General features: G+C 35.2%; 1 protein-coding gene and 1 non-coding gene across 2 annotated transcripts; one reads left to right on the top strand and one right to left on the bottom strand.

The window, feature by feature from the left end:
* Positions 1-5,365: 5,365 nt before the first annotated feature.
* On the bottom strand, positions 5,366-5,438 carry TRNAE-CUC (transfer RNA glutamic acid (anticodon CUC)). The gene has a single exon. It is a non-coding gene; the product is annotated as a tRNA-Glu (tRNA).
* A 1,188-nt stretch (positions 5,439-6,626) lies between these two features.
* On the top strand, positions 6,627-10,972 carry LOC104607522 (putative pectinesterase 53). Its single transcript, XM_010273181.3, has 4 exons — positions 6,627-7,672; positions 7,767-7,956; positions 8,768-9,210; positions 10,693-10,972. The coding sequence occupies exons 1-4, from the start codon at positions 7,263-7,265 to the stop codon at positions 10,835-10,837; spliced, it is 1,188 nt and encodes a 395-aa protein (XP_010271483.1). The 5' UTR covers positions 6,627-7,262; the 3' UTR covers positions 10,838-10,972.
* Positions 10,973-14,948: the final 3,976 nt, after the last annotated feature.

Here is a 14,948-nt window from a genome sequence, read left to right on the forward strand (position 1 = left end):
TGTCCAAACTGTTGGTCATTACACATTTACACCCATAAAACAAATCAAACTCTTCCTAGAAGAAAAAAGAGCAGCCAAGTTTCTGATGTTGAAAATAGCCCTTTTATCCTCAACTGACTGAAGGACATGGACATCTAGCGAAGATGCCTCCTGTCACAAAGTGCAAAGTGGCAAATAAAAAAATGGACTCTGTGAAAACAAGGATCAAAGTTATAGGATATGGTAACTTGGTAAGTAGGTAACTATTACTTACAGCAAAAAACAATCAATATACAACCAAAAAATGGAAACAGTAATATTTTCAGACGCTTCTATCTAAGGTATACCAAATTGCCATTTGCCAATCAATCTAAGCATAAGCAGCAGCAGGCGATCAATTGCCATATTACATTTTGATGATGGAATCATCTCTTCCCTCCTTCAAGTCATCTGACAATCAAAAATTCCTTGTCAGATATCATATGGAAATCAACCAAATGTAGGGGATGAGATATCCACGCATTCAATAGATATTCATATCCACGAATGTTTTAGCATTGTCGCCATGCTATAACAAATAACTTTGCATTACATTCTATAAACACACATTTAAACAGAGGATCGATACTCTTAAATATTACCGCTTGTTGATCCAAGAACCCATATTCTACCAGTAATATTGCAATAAATCATATCATTCAATTTTTTTCACCTGTTGCTCTGTGCTAATGCACAAAACATTTGATGCCACAGCCATGTGTTGTTTCCCTTTTCCTTCAATTCGGAAATTCTAAAAGTTACCCTTCAAGACAATAAATATCTTTGACCAGGAAACTCAGAACAACCTCAGTAACTCAGTTTGATCCCTTGGCTTGGTTGCACCATCTTCTAAGCCTATCAATCCCACAGTTACCTATTTCAACAATAGAGAAGCAACAAAGAAAGTAAGTTCACACCAGAGTAGCATGATAAGTACAAATTGAGAGATAATTAGGACGGTGATCCTTTCATTTCTTCATAACTCGTCAATCCTAAAGCATTGCTTCTACAACTTCCATCTAGTCAGACAGCTCATATACAGCTATTAATGAAAAAAAAATGCAGAAAGAAAACCATATATAATTCGTTTGTGTTTGTGTATACTGCTTATAAGTGCATAACAAACCACACATTTGGAATGTCGTGTCAGTCCAGGTGGAACCCCCAGACAATATTCAAAATGTGCAGTGTAAGACGCAAAAAGTGTATCCTTGGCATTGCTCAAATAAAAGACCTTGGTCCGTTCCCCTTGAAAGGTGGAACTTCTAGCTCCAGGAATGTTATTTGCATAGTATCCACTATCTTCTTCATTTGAATCTTTCATACCGCCTGGAATGGAGTCGATCTCAAATCCATATCTTCTCCAGGAATAGTAGTTTGCATGGTATCCAGTATCTTCCTCACTTGAATCTTTCATGCCTCCTGGAATGAAGTAAATCTTGATTTCTTATAATCCCATTGCACAGGCTGGTAAGTTTCATAAACTGCATATTCTTGACTTTACTTTCAACTTTTTTTGTTCTCCTTAATACTTCAATTTATCTTCAGTCTTTATTGTTATCAGGGAAGATTTTCAGAAGATAACACTCTATGAAAGGAACCCAATAAGATTTTAAAGTCTACATTATTCATCACTAAGTGCCTGTTTGGCAAGTCTTTTCCAAAAGATCTGATGGTTAAAAGACAGGGTGAACTTTTGCAAATAGATCTTAGAAGACCAAAGACTATTTTGGTTGCAATATTTTACATAGATCTTACAAAAGACCATAAAAACTAGAATAAATTCAATGATTAAAGTATTGGTATTGAGTATCGTATTCGACCACTTGGATACAGATATGAATACGGATACATATACACTTTGGAAATGTATAGATACAGATGAAAAAACATGAAGACACTTGGATACATTAGAGAATGCATATAAATTCCTTGAATATATTAACAACATTACATTTAAGGTTAAAATAGCTAAATGTATAAATGCATAGGAAATGTATATTCTAATGGTATTTGTAAATAAATATATTACAATTAATATAGCTGGATGCATAGAAATCATACAATTTTTATTGACAACTAGAGTCCTAAAGTATATTATATAAATTTTCACAAATTAATACATGTACAAAGCTATTATTTATTTTCAATTGAAGTTCATGTCACAAAAGCACAAGCAACTATTATATGCAATTATTATTATATTATTATATCAATTATTTTTATTTTTATATCTTTACATTTTAACATTAACAAAATAATCAACTAAAAATTAATTCTCAAATGTTTGGTAAACAATATTTTTATTTTTGTAAACAATAAAAATGTTATTATAAAATGTAATTAAAATATCAATTAATAATTTATAAAAACATATAATCTTAACGTAAACCATCTCAAAGATACTAAAATTTCTAAGATACATATCGTATGCAAATTCATAATCTTTAATTACTAAAATTATTATATTATTATTAATATTTTTATGAAATAAATTATCATTTTTGTAAATAATAAATATATTTTTATTTAATTAAAATTAAAATATTAATTAATAATTTATAAAAATTTTAAGCTACATTTCACATTCAAATTTATAAATTTTAAGTACTAAAATTATTATTCTATTACTAATATTTTTATTTGTATAACTTTTTTGAGATTAAAATCCTCTTTTTGATATGAATGTGGATTTGAGATAATTATTTACTCCATTAGTTGATAAAATATTAATTTTGAATAATATTATTTAATCTTTACTTAGAATTGTTGAACAATATATGTTATTTGTTAGGACTACATATAGGCATTAAATAAAGAATTATTTTATTTCACTTACTAACCAAAGCTAATGGTTGTCTTAGTGGCATACAAACGTGAAGTTTGATGTGCAGAGTGACTTGGGTTCAAATTGCATCAGTTACAATTTTTTTAAATTAAACGTGTAAAAGTGTGAAAACGTGAACCACTTGTGTATCCATCCGTATCGGCATATATTGACCGATACGATACAATACGGTTTGGATGTGTGTCACTCCGATATGGACAATTCAGGGGGTACATACCTATTTGTAGTGTTTCAAATTAACCATTGATAGCTCATTAGGTTATTCAAATTAGCCAGATTCCTCTACTTCTGTTCACCAAATGTTTCTTATTTCCTATAAAATTATGGGTTGAGGTCAATTCAATTTAGTAGTGTTGTATATGAAATGACATTATCATGTTTTAGAAACAAACGGTATTTAAACATACATACATACATCATACATGTAATGTATATATATGTTAACACAAATTTCTTATATAAATCCAAATACAAGAAAAACTTTTTATATATTTGAAATAAATGGGATACAAACTCTTTCGATTTGAAACTCTCTTACAAAAGAGATAGAACCTCTAATTCTCTCTTGGTGATGTATTTCTTGCAACTTAACAATTTGGATTGAATTGAAGCCAAGGGTCAAATGGCATGCTCCTGTATTTCAAAAAATGATGGAAATTACTTCCTTCAATTGGGCTTTGAAAGCTTGACCAAAAGAAGGATTCTACAAGAACTCCAAGAGTATTGTAACTTTACTCTTCATAAAGTTGTGGATGTGTTTCCTCCTTCTCCAAGAGCTTTCTTACTTTATTTAGTATATGTTTAGTTATGTGGGCGTTTATTGAAAAAACATTGCCACATCAGCACCACATAGGTGTTGGTGTTTATTGCATATGAAACCACTGTTTGGTTTTATCATTTATCAAATAAACACTAGAAAATTGAAACGCTTTGATTTATATGCATGATGCATTTAGGGAAACATCTAATTCATGTTTTCCCCAATGCTTTGCCTAGGCATTTCCTAAAATTAAATGTTGATGTGGCACTCTTTATCTGAGGTGAAAAACAACTTGATGGGGTTAAAATGCCCATAAAACATCCAACCAAATAGAAAAGGCAAAAATCGTTTAAAGTATCATTTTTTTGGATAAACATTTATCTAAACTCAAGAAACTCCCACGGAACCACACATATACTTAGTTTATCCTTGACTTCAAAAGTCCCTCCCTCTTGATGGGAATCCGTATTTATAGATTTCTTAGTCTCATCTCTTAGTCCCCTTGATTAAGGATTTAATTAGCTTTTCTTACCCTTTTTAGAGAGTGAAATATTGTAATTATTGTCATTTTTGGAGAGAATAATTTATCATCCACTATTCTCACTTCAATCATTGACCAGTTTCCATATATGGGAAAATGTGCTTTGATTGACTAGATATTTGGTTGACTCTAATTACCTTTCATAAAGAAGAGGGGCTCACTTCAATCAGGATAGGGCTATTCACGGGTCGGGTTGGGTCGGTTTACTGAGATTTTTTCAACCGACTCGACTTGGTCGGGTTACTTGAAATTGAAACCGAAACCGACCCTGTGTTAAGCAAAATCGACCTGGTCGATTTGAGTCAAGTTGGGTCCATTTGGGTTGGTTTCAATTCTAAGTTCAACCATGGTAATAAATTGGTAGATTGGAGAAAGAAGACTGAAATTTGATGTAAAAAATGACACCTAATTCTATTAGAGAAAGAAGACTGAAATTGGTAGGGCGGGGACCAAGTTAGAATAGAAGTTACCAAGAAAATAGAAAGCCAAACTATATTAGAGAAAGAAGACTGAAATTTGTATATTTCAAGAAACCTTCTAATCTAAGTAAAAAAGGACACCTAATTCTAATTGTAATTGGTTGCCTATTTGGTGTAAAAGACCATAAAAACTAGGATCCTTTGATTCTTTTCTTTAAATTTTTTCAAAAAAATTCCTTGTCTAATTGTCTTACAATACTTGCCATTAATGTCATTCCTAACTAGAAGACTACAAATTAAGTTAGGTTGTAACTATGATAGACACAACTTAGTTAAGTAGGAACTAAGTAGGTTGTAAATACTAATATGAAAATCGAAACCGATCTGAACCATCGGTTTATGATTTTTTACAACCCGAAACCGACCAGTGCTGAAGAAAACCCGACCGATTCAGGTTGGTTCGGTCCGGGTTGGTCGGTTTGGTCGGGTTGGGTCTTCTTATGAACAGCCCTAAAATCAGGAGATGTTCTCAAATCACGGCAAGAATATGTTGTGGGACATTGTGGAGAACTATCTTGTGGGGGACTGACTTGAACTCATTTATTTAATGCTCATATATATATATATATATATATATATATATATATATATTAGTTATTTATTTAATCAGATCCAATTTATTCAGTCCATTCCAAAGAGAAAAATAAAAAATAAATAAATAAACAATTAAATGTTGACTAATATTAATCCTAAAGAAGTTAAAAATCAAAATATTACACTTCCGTTGCCAAGACTCGAACCCGGGTCTCTCGGGTGAGAGCCGAGTATCCTAACCAACTAGACTACAACGGATTTACATTCTTTTGGGCACAGCTCTTTAATTGTATACATATTGCAATCCTGATTTTATGGACTAAAGTTTGCTATTGCCACGCTGAAAAGGGCTCAAACGAACCAAATAAATTAAAATTGGGAAACTTAAGAACCCAAATGGCCGTTTGCAGAGTTGATCATCTTCACTCCACCCCTGTGGGCCCAACGAATAAAAGGAATTGGTGTAGCTTCTTGTCATACCCGAAGAGATGCGTCCGATTTGCCTGGTTGGTCTCTCTCCACTCCACAAGAATGGTGCTGGTACAGACACAATCTCCTTTTTGCCAAATCCATGTATCCAGCGAGCCTCATCATGGTACTTCATGGTTCATATCTTCTTTGTCATCTTCTACTCACGCCTCTCACCAAACATTCCCAACTTTTTATTTTATTCACTTTTGAGTTTTAACAATAAAATAAAATAGATTGGGAAATGAAGAGAAGTAACAACCTTATAATAATAAATTATTGAATTATACAATCAATATATGAATATTCTGCCGTCTGCCGGCCTTACCTATTGATCCAGTATTCCTATTCCTTCTTAGTTAATTTAATATATATATATATATATATATATATTAATATACACATTCAAGTATTAAAGTTTATGGTAGGCTGGAAGCCAATTTTAGAACTGGTTGGAGCTTTAACTTTATAGAATTTGATATTCAAGGCCAAGCCTGATGGTCCACACTTTCATGTTTGAGGCTTGGTTGAAAGTTGAGTTGGCACAGCTTTACCTGGCCGTATTCAACCTATTAAAATAAAATTCCCCTCAATATTTGATTGTTTGTAGTGCAATTTCATTTGCATTGAAATAAAAGTATGAGAGTTCAAATGGGTTGAGAGCAAAATTAGGTTTATTTTTGTACCAGTGCAAGTGAATTTGCAATGCAAACAAATAGAGTTCATGAGCAAAATCCGGATCCTGCCATATAATCTAAGAAAGGGTTGCCATTAGTGTGAAACCCTAATTAAAAGAAAGAAAAATGTGACATTATTTAGGGTCTGTTTGGTTTATAGTTGGAATTGGAATCAGAATGGTTCATTCCCATAGTTTGTTTAATTCAGACAGGAATGGGAATGAGAATTAAAATAAACAGAAATGGGATTTCATTCTCAAGGGAGGGGCAGGGAATGGCTATTCCCTCAAATGGGGGAATGTCATTTCAGCAGGAATGAAAATGAGATTCCGATTCCATCCAACCAAACAGTTGGGCGAAAAAAGGTTGTGATTCCAGACCCTATTCCCGCAAACCAAACAGGGCCTTATTTATTTATTACCTTAAGAACCAGGCCAGGTTAGACTGGGACAACACACCACAATTCCAGATTTGGACCATTAAACTAAGTATGAACTAAGGTATCTTTCTCTGGTATTATGCATAGGCGGACATAGGCACGCTCTGCAGAGTGCACTATCTAATATAATATAGTGAAGTTGTCTGTAGTTGTGGACCAGCTCATCTAAAATAGTGCTTACACCCATGACCACAAAACCAAACAAACACAAATAAACAGTTTGACAGAATGGTCAAATGGCTGTATTGTAACCTTGCAGGAAGAGATAACTAAATACGGCCACTCCTGCTGGATTCTTCACCCCAGCTCCCTTCATTCCCTTTCTCTGTTCTTGAACCTCTCGTTTCACCAGCTTTTCTTTTTACTTTACCTTTCTCAACTCACACAGTCACTGTTGCTGCTCCCACACCCATAGATTTGTTGCTTTCAAGTTTCAACAGCCACACTTCTCCCCTTCTCAACCGTAACAACTCACATACAGGTAGAACCCGAAACTCTATGGCTGCTAATCCCAACTCTCTCTTCTCTTTTTCCTCCTCTTCAGTCATCACCGGACTTGTTTCACGTCCTGCATTTTCAAAACTTCGAGTCGATATTCGTCTTCCTATGTTATCGAGTCTGTTTCTGCTTATCTTGCTGTTTGAAGGTGCGCCTTCATCTGTTAGTCTGAATGGGACCAACGGGACAGTGATAATTCAGGAAGGCTACCTGAACTGGATCAAACAGATGGGTTCATTGACCCACTCTTTGTACAACAAAGCAGAGAATAAGCTCAAGCCTTGCTTGACAATAACAGTAGACAAAGACCCAAAAAAGGGAGATTTTGTTACGGTTCAAAAGGCGGTTGATTCTTTACCAATTGTCAATCAATGTAGAGTGCTTATCAAAATTCACGCAGGAATTTACAGGTAAGAATGAGTTTACCTACCTTTGCTCGTTTTGTTATTTACAGGGTTTCTGTTCAGGGATAAATCTCCACTTAATGACTTGATGGGAATGTAGGGAGAAGGTTGATATTCCTGCAACGAAGGCATTTGTTACCTTAGAGGGTGCCGGTGCAGACAGGACGATTCTGCAGTGGGGCGACACCGCAGATCGAATGGGGTCCGACCGGCGGCCATTGGGAACCTTTGCTTCTGCGACATTTGCTATTAATTCTCCTTACTTTGTCGCCAAGAACATCACCTTCAAGGTCAGCACAAACTCCTTGGATAAACACTTCTTGCTTTTGCTTCTTCGAATCAATTTATGCTGCTGATTAGCGCTGGCTCTAATAGAATAAACTTACAATGGAAGAGAAAATCACTTTGTGCATATCATCTCATCCGCCTGTAGCAAACCATAATATGATTTGATTCGATACCCAGGTATCAATTGGGCCCAAACTCAATGAAGTAGGAATCTAGGTAGGATTTTTTTACAAGTAGTCTATAGAGCAAAGGTAGGCCGTGGCCGGCCCTGAAAGTGAATGCTTAGTTGGGCCTGAATAGAACTCTGACACAAACTGGCACATTGTGTAATTAATGGACTGTGGTTGAGCAGGCCCATTGCAAAATCTGGAAAAAAAAAAAGCATACACCCAAAAAGTTTCCAAACAGTGCCTAGGTCACTGCTCAACTGTGGGGAGTAGGTTAGGAAACAAGAATGACCAGATATGATTAAGCTAATGGAATTGAATGGCTGTTTTATATTGTATAGTCCCTTTTAGTTGGCGGGAATAGGGGTCTGAAATGGTTATTCTGATTCCAACTGTTTGATTAAACAGAAATGAAATTCCATTTCCATTAGAATGACATTCCCCATTTGAGAGAATGGCCATTCTGGCATTCCCTGCCCCTTTCTTAGAAATGATATCCCATTCCTGTTGATTCTCATTCTCATTCTTTTTTGAATCAAACAGACTATGGATTTCGACTGCAAACCAAATGGGCTCCAATAAATAACCACTACATACAGAGTAAAAGTAAATAGATAATGACTTGAGAGTACAAATTTGGATGCAGAATACAGCGCCATTGCCACCTTCAGGAGCACTTGGAAAGCAAGCGGTGGCGCTGAGGATATCTGGTGATACAGCGGCCTTCTTCTCGTGTAACTTCATAGGGGCGCAAGACACATTATATGACCATATAGGGAGACACTACTTCAAGGACTGTTATATCCAAGGGTCGGTGGACTTCATATTTGGAGATGGGCTGTCGCTGTATGAGGGGTGTCACTTGCATGCCATAACAAACAGCTATGGAGCGCTGACCGCTCAGAAGAGGGACAACATGCTAGAGGAGACGGGATTCTCGTTTGTGAACTGCAGGGTGACGGGGTCGGGAGCCTTGTACTTGGGGAGGGCGTGGGGAAGCTTCTCTAGGGTGGTCTTTGCCTACACTTATATGGACAAGATCATCACCCCCAAGGGATGGTATAACTGGGGAGATAAGAACAGGGAATTGTATGTACCTCTCTCTCTCTCTCTCCGAGTAAGGGTCATTGGTCAATGAAGAAAGGTGCTGAGGTGGAATTGGGATCTGTTCCTCACAACTGGACGCCTCACATTCACATCCACCGTGCATTGAAAATATCTCCCATGAATAATAATTAATAAATATGGGAGATGTTCCCAATACATGATAGGATGTGCGTGTGAATCGCCTAGGAGGCGCCAGGTGTGAGGAGCAGATCCAACCTCCACACTCACCTTACACCCACATTCCACCTGTATTGGAAACATTTTCCCATAAATAATAAATACAAGTAGGAGAGATATTTCCCAAGGCCAGGACATGTTGTAAGATCGGTGTGAGATGCACTTCATGAGGAGCAGATCTAGACTCGCCAAGATGGGGTTGGGTCTCATGTTATAATGAGTGACGACTGATGACCTAGATCTTTCTGCATGTGTCACATAGTCCGGCACTAGTATGTGGTTAGGCCTAGCCCATTCGATTTGGCTGATTGACTAGGCCTCGATTAAACCTCCTTATTATTCTGAGATTCAATCGCAGAACTTGAAAATCTGGGGCCTTGTTTGGTACAGGAATAGTGGAATTCTAATGGGCATTTCAATTCCAATTCCAACTGTTTGGTACCGGTGAAATAGGAATTTCATTCTCATTCCTGTTTTTCTCTTTGGAAATGAAATCCCATTTCAGGTTATTCCAATTCATGTCTGAACCAAATAGACTATTCTGATTTCGATTCCAAAGAATTTGATCCCCCCACCCCCCGAGTAGGGGTGTGGTGAAAAGTAGATGTTTGTTCAGTTTGACAAATTGTGTGCTGCTTCTTGAGTTCGTAGAATTTAGGTTGTGCTTGCATAAGCATCCGGATTTTAGCTTTTAAAACCCAAAAGCACAAGAGCCCCAATTTTTGGAGGGCTTTCCCATGGTGGCTTTTACCTTAGCTCAATAACTCAACCGAAGCATTAGCCATCCCAAACAGACCCTAACCTTTGTATTTTAGGGCTTAAAATGGGTTTGGGTTTAGATTAATAATGTTTATAAAAGTTAACTCTTATCAAATGCTCAAAACATGTTTTGGCTCAATTTTGACTCCCACAGCCCAAATGTTCAAAAACAGAGTCAAGTAAAGGATGTGGGCAATTCTTGTTAATATTATAAATCTGAGCCCCATCATACAGGTGGGATGAATCCTAACTGTGGATAAATGCCAAATCCACATACAGGATGCACGGGATTACTAATAGAATAGGAGGGAGCTGTAATTTCAGATTTCTGAGGTGGAGTCTATGATAACAAACACATAGTCCATAGTCCATAGTCGATATAGGACTATGATAAGTGAATCGGATGCAAAATTTTAACTGCACAACCATGACCCTTGCCTAAGTGTGCTAAATGCCTGATATTTTGCTTCTGGGATAAGTTCATTTTATGCTGACATTCTGATTCTACATGAATCTTGTGTGCACTAGGACTGTGTTTTATGGACAATACAAGTGCTCTGGACCAGGTGCTGATTTCGGCGGGAGAGTATCATGGTCGAGAGAACTCACACAACAAGAGGCCAAACCATTCATTTCCCTTAGTTTTATTGATGGTTATGAATGGCTTCCTTAATGTATTATCATATATAATCTGGTTATGCTATATGATATTCTCTCTCTCTTTTTTTTTTTTTTCTTTTCTTTCTTCAGGTACAATATACTGAGGGTGTCATGCCAACGTTTCAGTCCATTGATTGAATGTTGAATGTAAGGCTCAGACCGGATATAGAACTAGGTCACAGTTTTGCTAATTAACCCAGTGGTCAGTTGATTCGAATCATGGTTTTTGAATTGTCGTTAATCTGGATGGTTGAACCATTTGGTTCAGAACTGTTCAGACAATCAGTTCTGTTTCACTCCTGACCCAGTCTTTTATCAAAAATCGTCGATTTAATTAATAACTTACTGATCCAAATGGTCAAACCGTCAATCCAAATAACAGTTTTTTATCATTTCCTTACTTTAATATTTTTTATTTAATTTTTTTAAATTAATTGAAAGGAACAGCCGGAACCACTAACCCATTCTACCCATATCTCTTGCATCTACCACCAAACTAGTTTGTATAAGGCTTCTTGTTCAAACACATGGGTCCGACTCTAATAATATGAAAGTTGTTTTTTAATTAAGGTTAGAAAGTTAGTTCGTATCCTTTAACCAAAAATCAAATATAATCTAAATTACTTTCTAATTTGAACAAAAAATTATCCAGCACAAAGACATTAAAACGTTACATTGGTATACATGCATCCCATCTTCTTGATAAAGTATGCATGTGTTTCGTATCAACACCATTTCTCCAATGTATTTCCACCATGTTAGTGTTATATTCGTTTTTTCATTTTTCTCACTTTTTTAGGTTTTCGTATCCTTCCCTTCTTTTCCCTACTTTTTTTCTTCAAACCAAATATAGCTTAAGCATCTTTGATTTTGTAAGAGTTATTTTTGAAGAAAACATCAATGTGACTTTCTTGCAATGGAGACAACATTTTCTCCTTTTGCTTATGTGACGGCACTAAATATCAATTCAAAATTTGCACACAACCCAAAATAACTTCACCGAATTCTAAGGCATAATCATTACCTGAAAAATTTTTGGTACTAAACATGGCCATATTGTTTAGGTTCTGTTTGGAAAGAGAGTGCAAAAACATGTATTTTGTATTATTTTGTGTGTATTTGTATTTTTTTCAAATTGAATTTTATTTACAAAATCAAACATAATTTAGTCTTCTACTAAAAAAAACCAGTCTAGATGCTTCAAGAATTACTAAACCGATGGTAGGCCCCAAATAAGACATTGAATAAATTGGAAACCCCATATAGTTGAAATATTTAGAGATTAGATGATGGTGACGATGATGATGATGATAGTAATAAATTTAGCTTGTTTCATAACAATAATGATATTATTTTTTTTTCTACTTGAGTTTCTCTTGTGCTTGGAATCTTTCTCTCACCAAAGCCATAGAATACAACATAACTTTTGAACACACAGACCAACTTGCCAAATTGATGCGTAAGGACTAAGGTCTAAGGTGTCAATTTGCAAGGTGGGAGCCTATGCAAAATAATTTGATTTTTTATATTTCAGTGTGACCCACACATTGGAACCATACTATGATAGACATAAGGTGGAAATGTAGAATGAATCATCCAATCAACCTAACCAATTGCAGTTCCTAGAGTCTGGTTCTTTCTTTTTGAGGCTCCGTTTGTTTCCGCACAAAAGGGGTAGGCTGTTATTCAATATGTAAAATAAAAAAAAAATTATGTTTTATTTTTTTGTCCTTTTAAAGCCCAAACTGCTTTCTGCCCCTCTGATATGTAAACCAAACAGAACCTTAGATTCTGTTTGGTTGTTTCAAAAATTTTGTTAGGGAAAGAGGCTCTGTTTGGTTCCTTCCGAAATTTGACAAAGAAAACGAGAAACAATATAACTAGTTGTTTGGACGGTGGAGAAGGATTTAAGAGAAATAAGCCCTAATTTAAATCCCCACCCAAAGACACAAATAAGAACAAAAACAAGAGGGCAATTTTATTCATGAGAATAACACATTCTTATTCTTAGTAGATAGGGGTGTTCACGGGTCGGGTTGGGTCAGTTTCTTGGGATTTTCCCAACCGGCCCGACCTGGTCGGGTTAGCTAAGGTGGGAACCGAAACCGACCCACTGACAAGCCAAACCGACCTGGTCGGTTTGAGTTGGGTTGGGTCGGTTTCGGTTTTGCTCCTGTACAAAGCCAAATAAAATCTGAATTAGTTGATAATTTGATATTCAAGAGTCTAAGATAAATCTAAATTTAATTCAGGTAAAGAATAAAATTAAAAAATTCTTCATGTAAAAACAAGTGTCAATAATGGGCCTTCTAGAGTAAAAAACTAGGTAAATCTAAGTAGGTAAATCAATAAAATAAAAATTTAGAACCTTCTAAATTCTAATCTAGGTAAAAAACTAAAAAATGACATCTAGTTGAATTCTAATTGTAATTGTCTAATGGGCCTTCTAGAGTTCTAGTTCTAGTAGAAATCTAAAAGTAGAAGACTATTAGGAATTAGGAAACTACTCAAACTAGGAAGTAGGAACTACCAAACTAGTAGAAGACTAGTTCGGTTTGGGTCGGGTTGGTTTCAGTTTTCACACAAGAAAACCAAAATCGACCCGAGATTTCGGTTTATGTATGTGCCCAACCCAAAACCGACCAGTACAGATGAAAACCCGGCCAACTTGGATTGGATCGGTCCGGATTGGTCGGTTTGGTCGGGTTGGGCATTCTTATGAACAGCCCTATTAGTAGACTAGTCAAATCTTGAAGAAAATACCACTGTAATAAATGGAAGACCTTTTTTCTCCCTTTTAAAATGAAAATTAATAAACTGATTTTTCTTAGAAGTGTTACTTTCAATTGTAAAATGTACTTCTAGTGTGCCACCAAGGCACTAAGGCTGCATTTGACATTCCTTATTTTAAGGACTTATTTCCTTTTTGCAGTGAAAAACTCAACTTTTATTAAGGGCATTTTAACTGCAAAATGGAGATAAGTCCTTAAAATAAGAAATGCCAAATTCTGCCTAAGTGGTTCTCAGGCCAAACAATGCATTCCCTTTGTTTTTTTGCTCTGGGAGTTGCCTAATTAAAAAGGGAAATTTATGATAAGTGACTCTTTTTAATTGTAGGTAGGAAGATCACAATTTCTCCTTTCCAACTGCTGAATAATAAGGGGGGAAGTTGCCTCGGAAAACCTTTTCCATTTCAATCTTAACAGAACGTAATCTTATAAATTATTTTCTTTATTTTCAAAGACGCATCCCTCTCTCTCTCTGGAATTAGCCAAATAATTTGTTACTTGATTAGCTTCTCTAGAGATGTGAGAGTAGACAATATTCCACATGAGCATCCCACATATGTTGAAGCATTTCTCTATGATATTTCTGATTCTCCAGGGAGGTTCGGCCTTCCTTTCAGGCATTCAATGAATAATCTTGAGCCTCCATGATATTGATAACAGTGGCAGCCCAAGCTGTTTGCAGCTTATTTCTTGTCTTAATGGGGGAGTTGAGAGAGAGAGAGAGAGAGTTCTGATATAAACTGATATCAAGAGATGAACGAAATGCATCCAATGTAGGGTCAATTGTTGCCTTATACCAATTCAAAGGATATGAAAGAAAATAATAAGATAAGAACTCATTGCAATAAGGCCATGTTTGGGAGTGCTTATATTAAAAATAACTACTTATTGAATAAGTACTTAAAAATAATTGTTTATTTAAATAAGCACTTATTTGTATTTGGCACCCAACTTTTTCAAGTGCTTATTATAAAAAATAAGTACTTATTTTATATTGGGTGTTTGGTGGTCTTTTTCTCCAATAAGTTTTTAAATAAGCAATTGTGATTCTTTTGTCCATCATTTTCTTTCAAATTTTTAAAACATCTAATCCAAAGTGAATGAATAAAAATACTTTTGATAGAGGTGTTTTTATAAAAGTATAAAAGTATTTCTATAAAATACTTTTATAAAATTACTTTTATAAAAGTGTTTTATAAAAATACTTCAATAAAATTATTTTTATTGAAGTATTTTTATAAAATTATTTCTATAAAATACTTTTATAGAAATTTTATAGAAATTTCTATAAAATACTTTTATAAAATTATTTCTATAAAATACTTTTATAAAATT

This window comes from Nelumbo nucifera, chromosome 5 (genome assembly GCF_055504915.1).
Source record: "Nelumbo nucifera cultivar China Antique chromosome 5, China Antique-T2T, whole genome shotgun sequence".
NCBI lineage: Eukaryota > Viridiplantae > Streptophyta > Magnoliopsida > Proteales > Nelumbonaceae > Nelumbo > Nelumbo nucifera.

What these genes read in the sequence shown, in the direction of transcription:
- LOC104607522 (XM_010273181.3), top strand. Translation starts at nt 7,263, where the DNA reads ATGGCTGCTAATCCCAACTCTCTCTTCTCTTTTTCCTCCTCTTCAGTC. An exon ending in ATTCACGCAGGAATTTACAG is followed by an intron (nt 7,673 to 7,766) that starts GTAAGAATGAGT and finishes ATGGGAATGTAG; the next exon opens with GGAGAAGGTTGATATTCCTG. An exon ending in GGAGATAAGAACAGGGAATT is followed by an intron (nt 9,211 to 10,692) that starts GTATGTACCTCT and finishes TGTGTGCACTAG; the next exon opens with GACTGTGTTTTATGGACAAT.